Source organism: Siphateles boraxobius, unplaced genomic scaffold (assembly GCF_051911475.1).
Source record: "Siphateles boraxobius isolate OS27281-9 unplaced genomic scaffold, OSU_SipBor_1 15, whole genome shotgun sequence".
Classification (NCBI taxonomy): Eukaryota; Metazoa; Chordata; class Actinopteri; order Cypriniformes; family Leuciscidae; genus Siphateles; species Siphateles boraxobius.
The window spans coordinates 2,323,330-2,348,266 of record NW_027508755.1 but is presented as its reverse complement, the minus strand read 5'-3'; the positions used below and the strand labels follow the sequence as shown (position 1 = coordinate 2,348,266).

At 37.1% G+C, this 24,937-nt stretch overlaps 1 protein-coding gene across 3 annotated transcripts in view; it reads left to right on the top strand.

Annotated features, from left to right (window-relative positions):
* The window catches only part of LOC143738614 (5-hydroxytryptamine receptor 3A-like), a 115,821-nt gene that overhangs the window by 3,746 nt on the left and 87,138 nt on the right, over window positions 1-24,937 (top strand). Inside the window, exons 1-9 of one of the 3 annotated variants that reach the window (XM_077230623.1) lie at window positions 5,856-5,996; window positions 7,493-7,713; window positions 7,797-7,841; window positions 7,972-8,081; window positions 10,149-10,321; window positions 10,434-10,591; window positions 12,854-13,058; window positions 16,382-16,513; window positions 16,928-17,803. In XM_077230623.1, the coding sequence (XP_077086738.1) occupies window positions 5,888-5,996; window positions 7,493-7,713; window positions 7,797-7,841; window positions 7,972-8,081; window positions 10,149-10,321; window positions 10,434-10,591; window positions 12,854-13,058; window positions 16,382-16,513; window positions 16,928-17,175 (1,401 nt within the window). In that variant the 5' untranslated portion in view covers window positions 5,856-5,887 and the 3' untranslated portion in view covers window positions 17,176-17,803. Of the gene's footprint in view, window positions 1-5,855; window positions 5,997-7,492; window positions 7,714-7,796; window positions 7,842-7,971; window positions 8,082-10,148; window positions 10,322-10,433; window positions 10,592-12,853; window positions 13,059-16,381; window positions 16,514-16,927; window positions 17,804-24,937 lie in introns of those variants that run through there. The other 2 variants (XM_077230625.1, XM_077230626.1) reach the window with 2 other exon arrangements.

Genomic DNA, 24,937 nt, shown 5'->3' with positions numbered 1-24,937 from the left:
TCAGACACTGCTACACAGGACACGGTTTGATCCAATCCAAAATGTCCAGGGTAGAATCCAAAGCGTTGTAGTAAAACAGAACTTCTGACGCACTGATACAGAATCACGGAGAGCACAAAGGAGTGAAAAATCCAGGCACACCGATAGGTTACACACACGTAGGTTTCACAGGCACAGCAAAGAGTGTTTTCCGATCCCAGTCAGAAATGTAGAAGCACGACCAAGTAACAAGGAATCCAACAAAAACATATAATAAAAAAAAATAATAATATAAAACACGTAAAAACAATTAAAAGTACCGAGTGAAGAAGCGGCAACCAAACATGCCAGCGTTCTCTCCACCGGAAGTTTTTTTTTTGGATATAGCTTAGACATAAGCCGAATCGTATTACTACTTGGTTAGTTTCTAGCCTGGTTAAAACCTGGTTAAAACCAGACCCTTCTCAGTCGTAACTGAGTTAGGATCTGGGGAAGGTTCATTCACAGCTTATTTCCAAAGGTCGGCATCAACGGACGTCGCTCAAATGCCTCTGTAAGCAATTGCATAGACCTTAAAACCAATCAGATCGATCAGCTCTTCGCCAGACTAACTTGCAGAGCAAATCTAAATTTGACGGAAGTTCATCTGGGTTTTCCCAGGCTAGTTAGTTTCGCTATGGTGTGAAGAAATATCTAGCAGATTAACATCAGCAGTTAAAACTGGTTTTCCAGGTCTTATGAAACTACATAATGCTATCTAACAGTGCAGAATGATTTCTTAAAGAGAAAAAATGTTTTCAGAAAGTTTTGACAGTAGCCAATCCTAAAGTTTACCTTAATAAAACTTCTTTTAAGTAATCGACATTTCTTCATAAACAAAATAAAAATCTTGGGTTTTTTAAGACAAAACCAATAACACTATAACATATTTTTGACAAACTTTTCCCAAAATTTGTCTTGGCTTTTTAAGCTATGATGACTGTGTCTCACAGTGAGACATAAACTCACAGTGTGAGCAGCCAGAGACCCCAGTTCAAGCAAACACTGATCACTATAGTGGTGAATATAAACTTTATTATTTTCAATAAAACATCAACATCTAAACCTCTGTTAATTCTCAATAAGAACTGCTATATATGTCTGACAGAAATAAAGTCAATCTGGGGTCTGTTCTTCGTACGTCGCTTAATACATCCAAGACCAAATGACACATCCAAGATGATATCATCTTGCTAATCATAATCTGGTTAATTAGGTTCTTCGAACACAACTGTTGTTTATGATTGGTATTGCTGGATTGAGTTACTGAGATAATTGCGTGTTCATGAGTTGGTTTAAAAGGGGATATGTATCAATAATAGAAACATTGATCAGAAACGCTGCTATTGGCTTCTCACCATGGCCAAAGAGCACGCACAGTTTTTCTGAAACGTATTGTTAACTTGTTTTAATGTAGTCCAGTGATGTTTAATAAAGAGTTTGTTAGAAAATGTTATTACCTGGATGTTTTACACATCATGAATCTACATAGACAAGCTCTTATTGAGAATTAACAGAGGTTTAGATGTTGATGTTTTTATTTGAAGTCCCCAGAATCGTGATTAATGGCACCTTTATTTGGGATTAATGGCACCATTACACCTCTTGACTCTATTCTTCTTCTAGTTTTTCTCTAACTGCTGAAACGGTATTTTAATAAAATACATTTTTTATTGTGGTAGAATATATGATCTGATGTTGATTGATGATGTTATAATCAGCAAGTACTGATCATCTTATCTTAACACCTTCATTTATGTAGCGCTTTTAACAACATAGTTTCAATGCAGCTATACAGTGATAATAGGAAAATAAAGTAACAAAGATTGTTTTGTCTTCACAGCAGCACTAGAATAAAGTTATTGTCTAGCTAAAGTTAGTTTTGATTTGTTCACTTCCGTCCCAACGATCATTAGTTATTAACTTGGGGCCGATTTAACTGAAAACAACAGTGTCTAACGGCTAATAATAATAATACTGAATCAATAATAATAATATTGTTAAATATAAAATTAAATGTCCCCAATTAAGCAAGCCAAAAGCCAATGGCGACAAAGGCGAAGAAAGGCTAAAAAGGTGAAAGTGGCGAGGAACCAAAACTCCATCAGTGACAGAGTAGAGAAAAAAAGTTTTGGAGAAACCAGGCTCAGTCAGGGGGCCAGGAGTCCGTTCTTCGTACGTTGCTTAAAATATCCGAGATCAAATGAGACATCCAAGATAATATCATCGGGCTAATCATGATCTGACTAATTGGGTTCTTCGAACACACCTGTTGTTTAGGATTGGTATCGCTGGATTGCGTTATCTGAGATCATTGCGCGTTCATGCGCTGGTTTAAAAGAGGATATGTATCGATAGTAGAAACATTGATCAGCAACGCTGCTATTGGCTGCTCACAATGGTCAAAGAGCGCCCTCAGTTTTTCTCCTCAACAGAGCAAGAGTTATTGCTCGAAGGTTATGTTGAATTTGAAATCTTAATTAAAATGGCAGGGCAACCACCCAGTAGAGCATTACAATAATCTAGCCTTGAGCTCATGAACGGTTGAACTAATTGTTCTGCATTTTTAATTGAGAGCATATGATGTAATTTAGATATATTTTTAAGATGTAAAAATGCGGTTTTACAGATACTAGACACGTGACTTTCAAATGAAAGATTGCTATCAAAGAACACACACACACACACACACACACACACACACACACACACACACACACACACACACACACACACACACACACACACACACACACACACACAGGTTCCTAACCGACGACGAGAACTTGACAGAGCAGCCATCAAGTGTTAGACAGTATTCTAGGTTATTACGTGAGGAAGTTTTTTGTCCAATAATTACAATATCTGTTTTTTTTTTTCAGAATTAAGTAGTAGGATATTAATAGTCATCCAGTTTTTTATGTGAGCTATGCATTAAATTAATTTTGTGGATTGGTTACTTTCACCTTAGCGTGAAGAAATATTTAACAGTGAAAATTGGTTGCCCAGATCGTATGAAACTAATTTGCTATCCAACGGTGCAGAATAATTTCTTAGAAAGAAAAAAAAATTCAGAAAGTTTTGACAGCAGCAGGAGCTAGTCAAACACAGACATCAAGAATCAGCACATGAATCTCAACAATGGTGACAAACGATAGGTTCATGCCGCAATGCATGCTGGGAGTCATGGATGAGTTTTCTACTATAGTGGCGAGACACCCGTCGCTGCAGACTGTAGCACGGGGACGTCACGTATTCACGTCATGTATGAACGTCACGTATGTGTTACCAAACATTCGCAAAGTATGACGTATCGTCTGTTTATAATACGCATGTGCGAAAGCACAGTTCATTTCAATCACTTCCGGCGATGGATTCGATGGCAGTAAGTCAATAAGCATTATTTATGCTGTTTTAACAATTGTGCTTTTGTGTTAACGGCTTTAAATTGTAAGAGATGCCAGAGAGCATCAATGTTTTAGATTTTAAAAAAAGTTATGCAGACATTCAAAACTTTCAGCTTGAACTCAAGCTTTTAAAACTATTTCAAACTTTCAGGCTAGGCTTTCTCAAGCCAACCTAAAGTTTGTCTTGACAAACTTTTTTTTTAACTAGTTGATTTTGTTCATAAACAAAGTACGTTTCTTAAGCCCTATTCGCACGGGATAAGTATTACCTTTAGTCATTTGTAATAATTGTGGAGGTTGTCTGTGATCTTAATCCTGTGCGAATCAGCCATGTCTGTAATTTGTAAAGTAAAAATTCCCCCGCAAATGAACTACCATATTTCTCCGAACACCGAGGTCCTGTGATAATATTAGTCCCGTGGGAATGGGCATCTCTCTGATTTGGCGGGTTGTATATAATTTATTCAAGGTTTTTGTTTCCTGTGTGCTTTTTTATCCATCTTTCGCGAAGAATGGAGGCTGCGTGGGAGTGTTTTGATAGTCTTTTGGGTGTTGGGTCATATCGCTATACACCATACAACTATACAATTTGCAGAAAGAGAAAGCTGAAAACCATCAGAAGAGTGTAGCAAATCCCCGCAGGACAGCACAACACCCTGAACATTCTGAGAAACCAAGAGAGCAAATGTTGGGTGTAGATGCAATATAAAGCATCAGAAAGGTGCCAGATCTCCGGGTTGGCTCGGCTAATAAGAAAGGTGGAAGTTGCAAGTGAGAGAATTTGGTTTATGGCTCTTTGTTTCAAGGGTGCTCATTTGCATGTGCACGCTGGAGGGATGGTAGCTGATGAAAAAACTATGAAAGATTCTTGTAATAATAATCTTGTCTGTATTTTATCTAAATTAGGTGTTGTGAACTTGAGTGCATTAACTGCATTTTCCAGAGAATATAAGCAAGTGTTCCAGGTGTGCTAACCGTTGACTCTGTGCTTGCACTGCACTGCAATATACAAGGACTGCCCACCTGAGTGTGTATTTTATTCCAAGAAGGAGGTTGAGGGCTATTGCTCGGTTAATTAATTTTTTTTTTAGAGTTTTTCTTTTACACAATATTCATCTTTGTTTTGAAACAAAGGTGTGAAATATGAGTTAGTTTTTTTGAGTTGTCATGCATAATATTGGATACAGAGATTGACAAAGTACTGTATGTAACCGGTTTAACTTTATTTGAATAAATGTTTTATAATAGCCTTATATAATTCACAAAAATAAACAATTATTAACTATTACAGAGGAATGATTACAATTAGAAATATATAAGGTGCCATTAATGTTTAGAGTAATTTACACAGTGAAGTGCAACAGAATGTGAAAATGAACTTTAAACAAAATACTACTCAGATATTAAACAAGATATACTCTTAAATTCCTTTTTAGTTTACCTTAGGTCAGGCAGGTTAGTTAGGTTTGTTAAACTATGGATGTGCCTTGTACTAAGTTTTGATGCTTTCATTATAATTTTAGAGTTTTTTTTAATACATTGACATACTTTACAAGTATTATGTCAAATTTGTGCATGCGTTTGAAAGACGCGTGATGTCAAAACACGTGACTTCACCGCGAAACGCTCATGTGCTGTCAGTGCGATATGGCACATGTATGGTAACACATACATGATGTACATATGTGACGTGAATATGTGACGTCACCACGCTACAGTCTGCAGCGAGGAGTACTTGATGGCACCAAGCATGCATTGCGACATGTTTTAAGTTTGTCACCATTGTTGAGATTCATGTGCTGATTCATGATGTTTGTTAGATACTGTGGACAGTAATATTCTGTTGAACTGTGTATTTAAATACAAAATTTAAGCAAATTGCAACATACTAATCTTGCTAAACCAGTTTAAATGTCATCTAACAAAGATAAAAGTCTAGCTTAAGTTTAATAAACTACATGATGGTAATATGATCATTTAATATTATTCATTTCATGATTACTCCTGCACTTTTCTACAAACAGAAAACAAAAAAAAAGTCAAGGGTCAAGAGGTCAAATAAAGGTGTCACTAATCACGATTCTAGTGACTTCAAATGAAACATTCAATGAATCGATAAAAACAAATAAAAAAAATCTATTTTATTTTCAATAAAACACCAAAACCTGTTAATTCTCAATAAGAGCTTCTGTAGACAGAAATAAATTAAATCTGGTTAGTAATAACACGTGAAAGCAACTTCTGAAAAATGCATTGAAAAGAGGCATGATTTGCACCCGTTAAACTTTTTTTTAATGAAGAACAATAGTTTAATGTCTAAGAAAACTTCTTATGCAATACAAGTCTTGTGAAATGAGGAAAAAGGCAAAAATAAAAATATACTGGTTCCGTCACTAATTGGGAGTGGGAGTGAGAATGTGTGTCTCACTCACAGTGTATAAATATGACCAAATGACTGACATATGTTCAAGAGTGAAACCTCATCCTACAGCAGAAGTTTCTCAGACAAATCATTTTTTTCACTATTGAACATGCACCTACACTGGCTTATATTTGTTCTGTTCTCGTTGGGTAAGTAAATATTGTTTAATGATAACACTTTACAACAAGGCTCAATTTGTTAACATTAGTTAATGCATTAGGCATCACAAATGACAACAAATAAAAAATTGTTTTGTTTTGTTAATATAGATCAGCTTTTCCCAACCCTGCTCCTGGAGGCGCACTAACAATACATTTTTCCGATGTCTCCCGTCTTATCTGACCCATTTATGTCTGGTCTTGGAGTCTCTACTAATGAGCTTATGAGTTACAACAGTTGTGTTTGATTAAGAATAGTTCAAAAGCTTGTTGTGTTGGTGTGCTTTCAGGAACAGGGTTGGGAAACACTGATCTAGATACGTTAATTTATAGATATTGTTCATTCATGTCTGTTAGTAATATAACCAATGCTGTTTGGTCAAATATAACCGTCACAGTTAATTAGCAAAGGTAAAGCTACAAGAAATCAAAGGGAAAGGAGTGTTGCCTTTACTTTGCAAATACCAAAATGAATCTAATGGAAGAGAGGTCTATCAATGAACAAACAAGAGGGATGTTTCTTTCAGCATGTATTCAAACTATTTACCCATATGTTAGACTCCACCCCCATATATTGAGTATGGTTTCCCACCAAACAACCAATGGAGTTGCTTCGGCATTATAAGCAGTGTCTTTGATCGTAAACACGTAGAGGAGCCGAGAGCTACATCATAAAACCTTTTTGTTTCCTGCTCAAGTAGGATTGCTACAGTAATTCAGGGCAAAAGGAGCCCCAACTAAGTATTGAGTGCTGTACATGCTCATACTTTTCATGTTCATACTTTTCAGTTGGCCAACATTTCTAAAAATCCTTTTTTGGTATTGGTCTTAAGTAATATTCTAACTTTCGGAGATACTGAATTTGGGATTTTTCATCACTATTAAATGAAATAAACATTTGAAATATATCAGTCTGTGTGTAATGAATGAATATAATATCCATATTTCACTTTTTGAATGGAATTACTGAGATAAATAAACTTTTTGATGATATTCGAATTATATGACCAGCACCTGTATGTTGCTTTGTTTAAGAGGTGGTGATTGTGTAGTTTCTTGTCCAGGGGAAATCTCTTTATTTAAAATATTTGTTTTAGTGATCTTGAATGAATGTTGTTCACACAAATGCTTTACTCACATTATGCGTGCAATATAAAAATTAGTTAATAAATTTAAACCGCAGTTGGTCAATTTAAGGCAGTCAGTTTCTGCAAATGAAGTTAGTTAGAGTTTTAATTTAGTGCATGATATCTTTACAGTAACATACTGTAGATTACAGTAAAGAACTGTACAATTAACAGTAAATTACTGGCAACAATGTTACCAGTATTTTACTGTAAAAAAGCCTGGTAAGGTTTAACAGTGTAGTCATCATTTAGCATATGTAATGTTAATTGTCACTTTAGTCTGCTAAAACTGACGAAATGCGAGTGAACTATATCAAAAGGGAACAGTATGTTACTGTTAAAACTGACCTTTTTTTACAGCATTTTTTAACAGTGAATGCACAGGGTGGAAGCCTAAAGACTGCAGTGTTACAGAATATGCTGAAGCTAAAAAGGCTCTTTTTGTACGACTCGGCTTGGACAAAAATGACGCTCAGTTTACCAAAATGTGGCCCTTGATATTCAACGACTTCCTTGCCGACGCCTCTGAGGTCATCCCTGCCACCATTTTTGTGGACATGTATGTGACCTCCATCACAGTGGTATGTGTCCAGCATGATTTATCTTCTCGTTCAGGTCATTATGGGATGTCAAGCTGTAGTATCATACATTGTTTTATCTACAGAATGAAAAAGCCCAGAGCATCTCGACACTGGTCAAACTAGAAACTGTAAGTGTTTTTAAACAGAATATAAGTTTTACTCAATTTACATAATTTTGTCACTTATGATCAGAGGCTTTATTTGATTTTCAAGCATACTGTATTATGTCTTCTAATCATTTTGTACATCAACTTCTAGCTTTGGCCAAATTCGAATATGACGTGGGATACGCACGGATTTTGTGGAATTGATTCATTTATAGCCCCCAAAAATATGTTTTGGACTCCAGACATTAGTATAAAAGAGAGGTATGCACATTTCTTCTGTTGGAACCTTTTTTTTGCCAATGGGTTTGACCTGGGCTATCTATCTGGGGCCCAGTAAGTTTTGTCCTCGGTTTCCATGTAGGGCCCACTTGGGTTAGCCCAGATGAAATGAACACTGCTCAGTGTGCACACTACAGATTGTTTAATGTAAAACTAAATCAGTGTTGGAGTTAATGAGATAATTAAGTGATTAATTAAGTGATGACTGAGCATTATTGAAGATAGCTGATAATACAAGCAGAATCACTCTGATGGACAGAGGAATGACAAACAAGATCTCAGCAGAGGAGGGTTAAGCAACAAAACAGCATTGACAGCTTCATTTATTGCTAACCAGACTTTATTTATGTCATAGGTCTACAAAAGTTCTTATTGAGAGTCAACAGAGGTTTGAATGTTGCTGATTTATTGACAATATTGTTTAACATTATGGTGATCAGTATTTGCTTTAAGTGGGCTCTTGACCCATGAATTTTAGTATATATATTTCCTTTCAGCAAATGCAATAATGTTATTAGAAGACATTTGTGCATTAGCAATGATTGAGATAAAGATGTTTTAAGATAAAGCAGATTAGATAAAGTTGTCTGAATCTAAGACATTTAACTGAATGATTATTTAAGTGTTGTATGGGAAGTACAGATGTTGTGAAAAGAGTAACTAACACATTAACACTGTGACAATAAAACTTTTAAAGATGCTACATCTCTAGTAACAAATTTATTGCCTGGACATTGAGACACTTTATCACTCATCATACAATCAATAACAACGTTGTTAGCAAAACTTTTTAATGTTTAATACAACCAGCATGACTCATTCACACCGCAATGCATGCTGGGAGGAAAGGATGAGTTTTTTTTTTTTACTTTGCTGGCATCCAGCACGCAATGCAGCATTAAGCATGTCACCATTGATTAGTTTCATTAGATGATTCTTGACGTTTCTGTGTCTCTAGAGTAGTCCAAAATCTCCAAAATATCACATCCGATGCATTACAAAGATGGTATATATTTTATCTTATCAGTTATCTTATAAGTTAACCAAGCCTCTTCATCACGATTTAGTCAACATCAGCAACATTATCTTATCTCGTTGTATCTTGGTTATACTTGCCACAGTAAATACGATTTTGTAAGCACATTATTTGCATAACCAAGACAAGATGGAACCTTTTCTTTTATGGTGATTAGTGTTTGTTTTAGTTGGGCTCTTGACCCTCACTACATTAACTTTAGATTTTGTTTGCTGCTGTACATGAGTTATAATGAAAGATGATCAAATAAAAAAGGTGATCACATATTGATTGAAGACACATTGTGATATAATGATTATGTGAAAACGCAACCAATATCATCAGACCACCTTTTCTAAGTGATCATCTGGCTGTTGTTACTCATGTACAGCAGCCAATCAAAATCTAAAGTTAAAAATGTGGGGGTCAAGAGCCCAACTAAAACACACACTGATCTCCATAATGGTGACTTAAAATTACGGTTTTCTCCTTCAGTGATTCTGCTTGTTAACATCAGGTGTCTTCAATAATGCTCAATCATCACTCAATTATTCACTTAATTATCTCATTAACTTTAACACTGCTTCAGTGTTCATTTTACACTCAGCTCAGAATTTAATTGGATCACTTAAAATGACTTACTTCCATGATGTTGAAGTTACATGAACAAATTATGTTTGTTTAACGTAACCCAGTTATGTGCAACCTGTTGACATAAAAAAGTTAATTAAAGCCAACATATCAGAACCTGTTGACATACAAAAGTTAAAGCCAACATATCAGAACCTGATGGCATAAACAAGTTAATTTAAGCCAACATATCTTTATTTGAGTGTGTTGAAGTTACATGAACAAATTATGTTTGTTTAATGTAACCCAGTTATGTGGAACCTGTTGACATAAAGAAGTTAATTTATGGAACCTGTTGACATAAAAAAGTTAATTAAAGCCAACATATCATTGATTTGAATACCTGCTGTCTCCAATCATCATGTCTTTAATAATCATTGTTAAATTATATTTGATCCATCTAGCATCAAGACTGAGTTTGGAACAAAGGACTCTCCAAATGTGCTGTTGTTCAGTGACGGCTATACATTATCAACTGACTTTTTATCTCTGACCACGGCCTGTAAGATGGATCTCTACAAGTTTCCCTTTGACCACCAAATATGCAATGTAACATTTCAGTCTACAGCATATTCAGGTACATCTAAAACGCATGAATCAGTTTTGACAAACAAACACAATATTTTTTATTCTTCTAAACTATTTAACTTCGATATAAAATAATAAAATGTTAATGTCTGTTCCCACAGTTAAGGAGATTCAAATTGATGTAATATCAAATCCCCGTTTTATAACACAAGAGTCGAAGGAGACCTTTCAGGCCGAGGGAGAGTGGGACCTTCAAAGTGTACACAACATTAGCGATACCATCTTAATATGGAATGAAATGGATCTGCTGATATATCAGGTACAGAGCACAGGGTATGGATGTAAGCCAATAGTAAATATATAAATACAATTATTAAAAAAAAGAATTTTAACCCATAAAAAGGCAGGGGCCTTTTTATTTTATTATTTATTCATTTCAATACATGCACTGTAAACCCAGATTTTGTTTCTAATTAAACTTACGAGTGATCATTTTCTAGGGTGCTCTAAGTGCTTGTTTGGGCCACACCCTAGACAGTTGCCAAGATAATATATAAAGACTACTTACCAATCTGTCAAAAGAGCCCAATTCCTCTCTCTATGTTGTGATCCAATGATATTCCTCTTAAAGGTATAGTTCACCCAAAAATGTAAATTCTGACAGTAATTACTCTCTCTCACGTTGTTTAAGACTTTCGTTCATCTTCGGAACACAAATGAAGATATTTGTGATTAAATCAGAGAGCTGGATCACTCCTCCATAGGCTTCTAAGGGATTGAGACTTGCCGACCCAGAAAAGTTATTAAAGATATCGTTAAAATAGTCCAAGTGACTACAGTGGCTCAATCTTAAGTTTATCAAGCAACGAGAATACTTTTTGTGCACAAAATTCTTTATTTCAACTATTCATTTCCTTCTCTGTGGGCCTCGAGTCAATTCACATAGTGTAATAGCGTAGTGCTTCTGTGTTGTACGTCACTGGCCGATGCTGATCATGCGTGTGATGAGTGTGACGTACAACACAGACGCGTTGCGCGTTGTCGCTTCATAAACTTATGACAGGTTATAACTCAGAAAGGAAATAAGCTAGGAGGAACATTTTTCTGTGAAGGTCCCCTACATGTGAGCTGCATCTGGATCAAATTTTGTGGTGACTCTAATAAATATTATAGTGTTTTTGAACCATAACCAAAAACACTAATATTTACTAAAGTAATTTTACTGTGTGTGTGTGTGTGTGTGTGTGTGTGTGTGTGTGTGTGTGTGTGTGTGTGTGTGTGTGTGTGTGTGTGTGTGTGTGTTTTTTTGTGTGTGTGTGTGTGTGTGTGTGTGTGTGGAGCCCGTTCTCATCCTTTGGCGGCATATGTGACGTCATATGACAAAACGGCGAAATACAACGCACATGGCACCCTTTAGCGTGAATATAACACGCGAACCCAAGGCGTCATAAAGTTGACTGGCATCCTTTAGCGTGAATATGAGACCCAGACCCTACCCCACACCTAAACCTACCCATCACAGTGCGTGTTATATTGACGATAAAGGGTGCCATGTGCGTAGTATTTCGCCGTTTTGTCATATGGCGTCACATATGACGCCAAAGGATGAGAATGCGTTAGTGTGTGTGTGTGTGAGTGTGTGAGAGAGTGAGAGAGAATAAAGGTTAAAGCTATGTGTGTGTGTGAGGTTAAAGGTTAAAGCGAGAACATCTACGGGACAAACTGTAGCACCCGCCTATAGGCTCACATCACTAACACGCTCTTTAAATAAATAAATAAAAAATACTGTGCCATTGACTTCAGTCAGACCAGGTTTCAGATGATCAATGGCTCAGTCTATTTCAATTCCTCAAAATAGTAACACTCCAACAATGCGCCTGAACACACACCTGGTTCTCAGACCAGCCACCCATGGGTGAACAGATGAGCACAAATGCATTTGCTATTTAAACAACGTGGCGCAGGACGTGAAAATTAAAACTGCGTCGGGCTGAAACTAAAACACACTTGCGTCGCGCCTGGCGCCGCATTGCTCCGGGTTTATGATAGGGCCCATTGTGTTGATCAAGGCAGCAATTTTGAAAATATACACAACATATCCTGCATTTAAGTTCACAACTCTCACAGTGTACAATACTCATTCTCATTGTGATGAGGCTTGACACTGTGTATTCTTCTCTGTAACCTCTGCACAAAGTTTGCCTCTCCAGTGTGGAAACCACATATTTGTTTTAATTCTTTCACCATTAAAATGAAAATTTTTTATTTTATATTTATTTAGGGATGATATATGACCAGACTAATTCAATTCTTACTAGTAACAAATATGATTAGAGTGCTGTCTAAATCAATTATTACTGGTGATAAGATACCATACTGTTTTTTTTCTGTTATAATGGTATACTGCCCACCCGTATTTAATTAATTTATCCACCTAATGTTACTTACATAGCCAACATCAAGTCCATTGTGATGCTAATGTTACTCATAATGTCTCTCTCTCTCTCTCTCTCTCTCTCTCTCTCTCTCTCTCTCTCTCTCTCTCTCTCTCTCTCTCTCTCTCTCTCTCTCTCTATGACAGATCAGCATTAAAAGGAGACCTCTACTGTATGTCATAAACATTATAGTACCGGTATTTTTCTTCCTCATGCTGGATCTGGCCTCCTTCTTCATTGTCGGAGAAGAAAAGCTGAGCTTTAAAGTGACTTTACTGCTGTCTATTTCTGTGATGCTGCTGATTCTTAGTAACACACTGCCCTCTATGTCTCAAAAAATGCCTCTAATAGGTGAGTCTAACTTTGACCAGATTATTTAATATCATATCGCTTATTTTTTGAAACACAAATTAAATCACAACAATCAAACCATATGAATTAACTTAGAGTATTGTCTTTAAAAGTTGAGAATTTAGGGATTTAATTCAGAACAGTCAATGCTTCTTAGTGCTACACGATTAATCATATCGCAATCACGATGTCAAGCCTATGCGATTATATGACGTAAAATGCTGCAATTTTATGAAATAAATAAATGCATGTGTGGACACGACAACCTCTCTGAGAGCTGTTTGCCCATTTTCTATTCCACTAATAAAAAGAAGACCAGTCCATTTCAGTTTAGGCAGTGACACGTGTGGCGCACACAGCAAACACTCCAGTGTTAAATTAACTCTCCTAGGAGTTTATTGAATTACTGGAATTGAATTATAACAGTCAGATGAACAAAGAGAAAAGGGGACCTGCTGGGAATGGTTTTGTTTTAACAAAATCATATTTTATTTGAAGCACTGAACTCATGTAAAGCCTGATCTCTGACTTAAATTTATATTCAGGGGCGTCATGCAAGCCAAAATTCTGGGGGGGGGGGCACAATCTGAGACGTTGCAATTGTTTTCTGACGGTTGATATGGATCATGTTAAGAGGTTAGAATTTTTTTTAATTCTGGCTGCTAAACATACCACTTCAATGCAGTTTGGGAGGGACAGAAATACCTTTACGGAGCTAGCAGCAACCCTCTATCTGAGGACTAAGTTAAAGTATCTATTTTGTAAGTTTATGTAAAAGACAGGTTTATGCAAGAACTGTAAGCTCAAATTCAAAAGCTTTTGAAGTCTACTTCATTAAAGCATGTTTACACACACACTTACTGTACACTTAGGCCTACTACACATGATTTTAAAAACAGTACCATTGTAGTTTTTATGTTATGATATTAAATTGGTTTGTGACCTAAGAACAATCTTACATTAAAGGTACATAAAGGTGCTGAGGTCTGACTTTGTGGTGCTCTGAAATTAAGTTATTTTAATATTAATATGTGAGGAAGGACTTTGAAAGAAGTTTGACAACTAGTTTACGGTTAGACTAGGCTAGCTATCGATACGCGTGTAGCGCTTTAGATCACTGTTGGGGAAAGTTACTTTTAAAAGAAATGCATTACAATATTTAGTTAGTCCCCCAAAAAATAACTAATTGCGTTACTTAGTTACTTTTTATGGAAAGTAATGTGTTACGTTACTTTTGTGTTACTTTTGCGTTTCTTTTTCTTACCTGGATGAGGCTTGATCTCTCTCAGGTCTTACAGGTGTTTTTTTCGACTGAGAAGTTATTGTACTAGTGTTTAAAGCAGTAATATATTCAACAACAGCCTATAAAAGCACCTTATGTTCTTTTAAAAACACATATATATTGAATAATAATATAGAATATTATTATATTCGGAGAACTTCCTGATCCCAGAGCTATGCATGCTATATAAAGTATCAATAAACATTAAACATTTTGGGAAGTAATGTGTTTTTTACTTTTGTACTTTTTGTGTGGGTAGACTATATAAAGTTAATTCACTATCCATTGTTATAATAAGGAGTGTAGTACTAGCAAATTGCCATTATGAAATAAGTTATATTAGGGTAAAAGACATATCTCAAACATTTAAAATGTTTTATTAACTTATTAGAGGACAATAAGATGATACTTGAGAACAAACAACATCACCAATTAAACAGATCTGTCAGCTTTCTATTAAGTGTCCTCAAAACAAAATTATTTTATGCACAAAGTCAGATCAAATCTGCAATACAATGCAAAAAAATGTATTGTCAATGTATTGTGCAGCTGTGAGCAGTCCATAAATCTGCAGTGATTGAAACATATTCCAAATCGGCAAAAGTTTTCTTTAGTTCGGTCTCCATTTCCATGTATGCATTGTCCAAAGGTTTTACGATCGGGCAGCACGGCTCCTGTCAGAGATTTTGCTGATAATATTTCTAAATGTGGGTGCCTCCACAGTGGACAGCGACTGCATCTCCTCAACAATAAAAGCAGCAACCAATTTGTTGAGTTCAGTGGAACTAACTGTTTTAGCTGGTGATGATCATGATGAACTGAAATCAAGCTTTTGTTGTTTAGCTTGAGGCGGGGTGCAGGTATCATTCGGCGGCGCTCTCTCTTCCAACTCTGCAGTGCTGTGCTTTGCGTGCAGCTGTTTTTATTTTTATTTGATGTGATGTTTTTTGCAGTTGACAAGCTGTTTACCAACACATAGTTTACACTTAGCGATTATTCCCTTCTCCTTTTCTTCGACGATTTCAAAATAATGAGCATACTTCCATCGCAGTAATGTAATCTGGCCTGCCATCTCCGTTTCTGACTAGCGTTTGTTCCAGCGCAGGGCACACACGTGTTCTACGTGACTACGTTCATTTTAATTCAGTACTTAATTTTTTAATGCAAATTAATTAAACTGAAAAGTAACTCACATTACTTTTATTAAAAAGTAACTCAAATATTAATGTGTAAATTTATAAAGTAATGCATTACTTTACTCGTTATTCCAGAAAAGTAATATTATTGTAACGCGTTACCCCCAACACTGCTCTAGATTTGATATACACAGACACCATATTAGGAAAAAGGGGCGGGCTGATGCTGACCGATTTATTACGCATCCAGAAGAATACATTTGAGTCGTTATAGGCTCTGGTAATTATGGAGCATAATAGGACTAAAGTTGTGACAAACAAATTATCAGGGAGGAAAAATGGCACTTGCCCCCTCACTTTGAATGGGCATGACGCCACTGTTTATATTATTGATTACAGCATCAATGTAATTCTACAACATAAGATCAACAATTTTCAATATAATCATAAGAATTTCTGAAAAGTACATCTGATGAAAACTAAAAGACAGTCTTTATCTTTGGCACACAAAGACATCAGGAATCAGTGTATGAATCTCAAAAATGGTGACAAAAAGAATATTCAATAAGAAATAGGAAATTACTAAAACAATTCAGATTACCTGCAAAGCATGATGGGACCTATGAATGAGTTTTGATTGGTCACCATAATGGTGGTGACCAATCAAATAAATCGGTGGTTACCGATCACTATAATGGTGACTTAAAATATGAGTGTTAAATTAACAGTCAAGAGTGTTAAAGTTAATGAGATAATTAAGTGATTCATTAAGAGATGATTGAGCATTATTGAAGACACCTGGAAGAGTAAAGCTATTTTTAACACTAGCTCTTGAGTCTTGGATTCAAATAAACCCCCAGGAGAGTTAATTTAACTTTTTGCTTTGTGTTTTGATGTTTTCACAGGGATTTTCTGCCTTGCGATTTTCTGTCTCATTGGCATCAGCATTATGGAGACCATCTTTGTGAATTATCTGAAGGCTAAAGGAGCTGAGAAGAAATCAGTGGAAACAACATCTACTGATAGTGGATCAGATGGTAAGAGTCGACACCGCATCTGAATATGAGGAACATTTTCCTGTAGTTTATACTTTTACTTCACAAATGAAGGTTTATTTGTGAAATAAAGTTTTAGATTTATTTGCTTTGTCACTTTGGTACACATACAAAGAATATCAAATAAAATTAATCTTTGGGTAAATTCGACTCCATGAAAAACAAGCGAACTTGTTCCAGCAACAGTTTGGATAATGGGTGGATGGATTAAAATAGCACATGTAAAACCATGTAATTCCGTATGAAACAAGCCACCCCAAAACCACATGTAAAGTTAATTTGTTTTTCTATAATGGAGTATCAACAAAGATTCCACAACAAAAAGTCGTACACATATGAGATTATTCAGACAAAAGTCTTTATCCAGAGCCGTGCTTTGCTGTTTTCCTCTTACAGGCGGTGTAAGAAACCAGCAGAACTCTCCAGCCTCAGTTAGAGATCAGAATGAAAAGCAGTCTTATACCCTTGACAGTCTGAAGCAGATCCTCACTGAGTGTTGGGCTGCAACTCAACGAAAACAACGACAGAAGACATGTCTGTCCTGGACCGGTGTGGCAAGAATCATAGATGTGACCTTCTTGGTTCTTTACATAATCACTGTTATTGTGTTACTGTCTGTGCTTGGGAAGCTTTCGATTACATAGTGATGTCTTATACTTGAGATATCATACAATGCTAACTTTTTATTCAGAGTTTATATACAGTTTACAGATTTTAACACAAAAGAATACATTGACAAAACACAAAGGTGCAGACAGAAGACGCACTCAGTGATAGACTCACACACAGCAGAGAATTAACAGAGGTTTAGATACCAATGTTTTATAGAAAACTTTTGGTCACCATTATGTTGATCGGTGTTTGCTTCAGTTGGCTAGTTTGACGACTTTTTATTTGAGTTTGTGATCTTTGTAGTCTTTATATAATTTGTTGCAAAGACAGGAAGATAAATTATCTAGTGATATAGTGCCCAGAAGACCAAAAAATAATTCTGAACTAATGGTATTGCTGACCATAAGCAGTTATTTGTTACCAAGAAATTATTTTCACCAACAATATGTTTGTGCCATAGATCAGACCGTCTTAATTTAGATTTTTTTCAACAATGGGGGAAAAAATCTTTATATGACATCAATAATCAGCCTGTGAATCAAACTATGGTGACAATAATAAAGCATGTTCCAGTGCATTCTGGGTGCCACCAATCAAAAATCATTCAAAGCTCCAATCATGCATTGCGTTATGAATAAATTATGATCTGTATTGTCTTAATTTCCTTTTCCTATTTATTCTTTTTGTCACCATTGTTGATAATCATACACTTTCTGTCAGAACTACTTTTCAGAATTTCTTTAAATTATATTGAACATTTTGGAACTTATGCTGTAAACAGTAATTTAAATTTAAGTCAGTGCTTCAGGTTAATTAATGATTATGTTACAACATGACCAACGGAAGCAGATCACCCCTCTTATATGGCTTGTTACCTGTTTGGGGGTTCTTGGCTTCAGTAAGGTCTTTCGTTGCCTCAGCCTGAGGTTCTTCCATCGCAACATAACCTGTTTCATGGTCCTTTTTTGGCCGTACCCCATGGCATTGACATGATTGGTTATGTCCTCCCAAATGTTGTGTTTTCCTTTTTTGGTCAGTTCTCCACCCTTTGCAGAGCTGAAACCTCCTACTATTGAGGCAAAATTGGCCCGAACACCCTCCAGCATTGCACAGGTTTCTGCCACCGTGAAATTAGGCCCTTTTCATTCCATGGTTCCTACTCTGTGGTGTCGCCAACACTGATCTTAAAAGCCTTGAGCATGATTGCTTTGGCTTGTGCTCAAATAGGCTTACACCAATCAGCTCATTGCTGGTTAATGGGTGACACCATTTAAACACATCATGTCTTTGCACCCATTTCTCTTAACCTACAGAGGCATCCACATGGCAGGTACTGTTCATCGTTACCATAGGAGAAGGTACCGTCAAAGGGTGCATGCTGAGCGTGCCAGACCACTCCAACAATACACATCAGAAGAACTGAATGCACGTTTTGCGCTTTGGGAAAGATGACATTAAGTACATTGTAGATCTTGTCAGGCCAACACTTCAACACCAAACCCAAAGGAGTAATGCTTTATCCGTGGAGGAACAGTGCTTAATCGCCCTGCGCTTTAACGCATGTGGGACTTTCTACCAAGTAATTGGTGACAATATGGGAGTGAGAAAAGCAACCGTCACTGCGTGAAAAGAGCTGTAATCGGGCATGTAAAACTCCTGAGTACTCCTGTGTACTCCACAAATAAACGTGTGTGTACAGGAGTTTGCTGTCCCGTCACACAATCCCGAATACTCCTGGATATGTACCAAGTTTGGGGCACAGCAGGGAGCCACTAAGGGCCATCAATTACCATGGTGAATAATCCCCCGGTCGGGGTCAATGCAAGGGAATATTAGCATTTCACACCTTTGGGACACAAGGCAGTGGCCTCCTTCAATTGGTCAGAGGTCTTACATAGGATTGGCTGCTATTGGTCCAGTTTATGGCCTTATTTGGGTTTATTATTACTCATTATTAATATTTATTATCATTGGTGTTCATGGTTATAATGTCAAGGTAATCAGATAGACAAAGTTGAGTTTGTTATTTTTATTATTTGTAAATGACACTGGGCACATGACATATATATACACACATTCAAAATTCTATAAATAAAAATACATTAGCACAGAATACACTTTACTATTAGTCATACAATATATAACCCCACATAATATATAAGGCCTGTGTATAATATATAGAAAAAAATATAATATACAAATACTTTAGAATATATAAATAGTACAATATATAAACAATACAATTTATAAATAGATAACAATATGGAATTGTATAGAATATATAAATACAGTATATATATAGAAAACTATATAGAATTATATATAATACAATCTATAAATAATACTTTATAATATAAATAATACTACATATAAAAAAACAACAGAATATTCAAATTATACTATAGAATAATATTTAGATGCGTAATACTAAAATAATTCACAGGCCAGCTTCTGTGGTCTCCACCGCGACTCGATCTGCACCAACTCGTGCATGGTGTGTTCCCAAGTACTTCTGGTCTGCTTCCAGTCTTTTTTGTAGCACCCCACACAGCGCAGACAAAACTGTACTACCCACACTGACTTTCCATCCAAGATAGCATCCTCCTCTTCAGACATGTGGTCAACTGTTGTAGTCTTCCAGATAGCTGCCTCTTCCTCTTGTCTGGAGAACGCCAGTCCTGCTGCTCAGCAGCTGCAGAATAGGAGGGAAAAAAGTAATTAAACCACTGAAAATATCAAATTGGTTGGGATGGGAGCCTCTCCCAGGCTGAGTCTTTTACTGAGATTTATATTTATTTACACTTACTCTTCTTTTTCTTTGTCTCATGCGCACAATGATCCTGCTGTCCTCCATCTTGTCTTTGTTCTCATCTTGGGCCATCCTGTAACCCCTTCTAACAGTTTCAAAATACATCTTGCAGGATGCTAGAGAGAGGAAGATAGTGAGGGGGGAGAATGTGTTTATTTATAACTAACTAATCTATACAGTTAAATAGTTGTAGCCTTGGGACATTCTCTTGTGACTTACCTTTAAAAACAGCAGGATCTACGTCCAGTACAGCCATGGAGACGCCATTATAAAGATAGGTTGTGACCTCGAGGTTGTGGGGGGAGGATATAATGTGGAGCAGTAATTAAAGAAGGTTGATTAAAAATATAATTTAGAAGAAAGGACTGTTATGAAACAATAGTTTTAAAGATATACCTTGTCTGTGGGTCATATTTGTGTATGTTGTTTTCCCCATTGTGCAATCTCCGTACAGCTTTCTGTAAACATCCAACATAGTATGAGGACTCAATTCAAATACATTAATAAATAAAGCACACGAAGTTAAGCGGACACCGCCAAATGTTTGTGACGGTCAGAAAATAACTTACCGCAACAGAATTATTCCCAGCTCTCTTTAATGTCTTTGAAGCAGGCTCCTCTTTTGTCTCTTTGAGCTCATTGATGTCAGCCTCCATCTTATCCAACCTCTTGTCCATCGTCTCCAGCTTATCAAATATCCTCTTCAAACTTGCATTTACCATATACACCAGTCTGTTTTCGTTCTGACTCGGAGTTTGAAAAGCCACATTGTCCCGACGTAAAGGAGTAACATCTCTACCCTGCTCTCCATAAAACTCCAGCGATCTTTTGCAAGCCATCTTGAAGAGCAGAGGACACCCAGATACAAACTGCTTTTCAGGGTCTACAGTCTTTGTTGTAGATTGACACAATGTAAAGCACTTATCAGCCCACCTTTCCTGAATACTAATGAGGGGGGCAGGGGAATAGGGGCAATCTTGAGCTGCCAGTCGCAAAAAAAAAATTTGCATTTACAAAGCAAGCCATCAACTAACAGCATGTGGTCAGACAAGTTCCTGTTTTCGGGCCTTTGCGGGCATTTACAGGTACGCGTAACAAAGTTCCAAAGATCCCTGCCAAACAGCACATTTAGCGGGCGTATTCATTGTCTGAATTCTCCCGTATACACCCCTTTTGACGCAGTGCGTGAGTAATGTGGTGAAGGCTATGTCAGTAGCACTGGGCAGTCTGATCAATCAATTTGTTTCCTTTCCCAAGGATGGCCAGACAGCTCACACTAAGCACAAGATTTTTCAAATGGGGAACATGCCTAGCACTATTGGTGCTTTTGATTGTACTCATGTGCATATTCAAGCACTTTGTGAAAGGGAGTGGATGTCAATCGAAAGGGGAGACACAGCATCAACATCCAACTTGTGGGCAACGCAGACCTCATAATAACCAACTGTGTTGTGAAATGGCCAGGTTCTGTTCATGATGCACGTATTCTAAGAGAGAGTGCACTATACAGAGAGCTTCAATCCCACCCACCAAAAGGCATAGTATTGGGAGACAGCGCATATCCACTCCTACCATGGCTAATGACCCCTTTTCCAGTTGCAAACACACCTGAGCAGGCACGCTTCAACTCCTCACATTGCAAAACAAGATGTGCCATTGAGTGCTTAAATGGAGTCCTGAAGAGACGGTTTGCGTGTCTTAATTACTTGCGAGTACAACCCAAGGTGGCATGCAACATAATCCTTGCCTGTATTGTTTTGAATAACATCGCCACCAGGCGTCATGTCCCTCTTGATGACAATTTTGATGGACCTGAGCCTGATGTAGAACCAGAACAGCCGCCAATGTTCTTACTACATACTAGGCTATTGAACTAGGCTACTGAATGACTGAGTATATTTGTTGTTGTCATTGCCATTAATATACTTTGAAATTATAGAGCTGTGAGCAACAGTGATGTTTATTTGACAGCTGATAGCTTTGAGATTTTAGATTTTTTTGTTTTTGTTTACCATATCTCATTAGATGTGACATGCTTATGCTTCAAATATGAATAAATGTATATATCATCAGTAAACATTGAATTTGTGATCATTCACTTAAAAAAAAAACTCTGGTTTTATTTGGTTTGAAAAATCACAACTGAATCCACCCTTCTGATGGGATCAGGATAATCCTGTTTTTTTGGATCAAATAGATCCCAAAATGAGTTCAAAGTTTTGAAAAACCCAGAGGGCAGGTTTGATCCAGATCAAATGTAAGATCGGATTAAATGCTCTGATCTTTGTTCGGAATCCCTCTTTTGCCTTCGAAAAACCCATTTCCAAGACTTGATCCAATCCATGATCCGAAATCCCACTGGATTACTTTTGAAAAACTGGGCCCAGGTGTCTTCAATAATCGAACAACCATCACTCAATTAATCACTTAATTATCAAATTAACTCTAACACTCCTTCAGTGTTACTTTTAACACTCTGCTGGCAGTTCCAATATGAACACCGAACGGTGTTAATTTAACACCAAGGAATTTTCTGTGAACCGAAGATTAAAGATGGTTACATTTACACGACAAGATTGCATTAAAAACTGAAAAGGTTTTAATTTGCTCTTTTTTTCATACAGACGACAACATTTGTCTTAATTTTCTTTGAAAACATGATTGCATTTGCTGAAAGAGCATTTTGAAAGTCAAGGGTCAAGAGTCCAACTAAAGCAAACACTGACAAACAGACCAAAATTATTACTAAGAAGTCTAGTTTCAAATATAATTTGTTTGAAGTGTTGGTGCTTAAAGTAACAATATCTTGCTTAAATGATCAATCACATTTGAGATTTGTACTGGCTACTGTATACAGGCCACCAGGGCACCATACAGACTTTATCAAAGAATTTGCTGACTTTCTATCAGAGTTAGTAATGGCTGAAGATAAAGTCCTAATTGTTGGTGATTTTAATATAAATGTAGATAACGAAAAATATGCATTGGGATTGGCATTTAAATCATTCTTAACTCTATTGGAGTTAGACAACACGTGTCAGGACCTACTCATTGTCATAATCATAAACATAATCATACTCTAGATCTAATATTATCACATGGAATCAATGTTGATGCTGTTGAAGTTCTGCAGCAGAGCGATGACATCTCAGATAGCTATCTAGTATTGTGTACACTTCATTTAGCCAAGGCTGCAAAGCCGACTCCGTGTTACAAATATGTTAGACCTATCTCTTCTGCCACTAAAGATCGCTTTATTAATAATCTTCCTGATCAGTTTCATCATCTCAGCATCCCAGATAGGTTAGAAGAACTTGATATTGCGACAGAAACTTTTAACTCTCTCTTTTTCAGCACTTTAGGCACAGTTGCTCCTTTGCGCTTCAAGAGGATTGAAGAATATAGTCCAACGCCATGATACAACGAGCACACTCAGGCCCTTAAGAGAGCAGCCAGAAAAATGGAGCGAAACTGGAAGAAAACAAAACTAGAGGTATTTCGCATTTGATGGAAAGAGAGCATGATTGCATACAGAGAGGCCTTAAAAACTGCTAGATCTGCTTGTTTTTCAACCCTATTAGAAAAAAATAAACAAAACCCTAGGTATTTATTTGAAACAGTTGCTAAACTAATGAAAAATAAAGCTTCAAGCCCAGATGTTTCCAAGCAGCATAGCAGTAATGACTTTATGAACTTTTTTACTTACAAGATTGATAATATCAGGGAGAAAATTATAACTATGCAACCATCTACTACAGTATCGCATCAAACAGTGCAGTGTAGTCTCACTGACGAAAAATTTAATTCATTCATTGCTATGGGAGAGGGTGAATTTTATAAACTTGTTAAATCATCTAAATCGACAACATGTATGTTAGACCCTATACCAACTATACTGAAAGAGATGCTTCCATAGGTCATAGATCCTCTTCTTAATATCATTAATTTATCTTTGTCATTAGGATACTTACCAAAAACTTTTAAGCTGGCTATGATTAAACTGCTTGTTAACAGATTACATTACATAAGTCACTAAAGTACAACTAGCAAACAATTCTTTTTGTCCATTGCCTTTTTCTTGCCATGGCACCTGGCCAGCAGGTGACACAAAGTAACCTTTAAGTAGCTAACGCTGCTGCTTAGCAGCTTGGCTAGGGTTACGTGACCTTTCAGCTGGCACACATTGCATGGCCCCCAGACCATCTCTCCTCCATGCTCCTTCGTTGACTCTGTGGCCTGCATCCTCCCAGTCTGCCAGTGCTGGAGACATGTAGGCCTCTGAACGACGATCACAGAGGAAGTTGTGGAGGCATGCTGAAGCAAGGGTGATCTTAGTGACACTCTCTGGGTGTAGGAGGATTGTGGAGCGGAACACTCTAAACCTATTGGCGAGCATGCCAAAGGCATTTTTGACAACTCTGCGCGCCAGTGAGAGCCGGTAGTTATAGACCCTCTGGTTGAGGTCCAGCTGCCTGAAGGGGTAGGGTTTCATCAGGTCTGTTCTCAGAGGATACGCCTCATCCGCCACAAACTTATAGGGCAGCACAATATCAGAACCGGGGAGCTTTTCTGGAGGAGGAGCATTCAGGAGACCCTGGTCCAGTGCTTTCTTTAGGTCAGAATGGGCAAAAAGCCCAGCATCCGAGACCCTGCCCTGAGCACCAAAACTAATATAAATGAATTTATAACTAGCATCTACAGCTGCCATCATGGGAACAGAAAATCTGCCTTTATACATCCAGCCCCCAGCCAGTGGCGTATCCAGGACATTTTTTGGGGGGTGGCCAAGATGGGACACAAAGCTAGTGTGGGGTGGCCATGGCATAGCAAAGTTAATGCGTATATGTACGCAGCCGACCATGGTTCGAATCCCGGTCCTTTGCTGCATGTCACATCCTCTCTCTCTCCCATGATTTCCTGTCTCATAACTGTCAAATAAAGGTGACTATCCTGTTAAAAACAGTCCTAACCACCTATCACAGTCC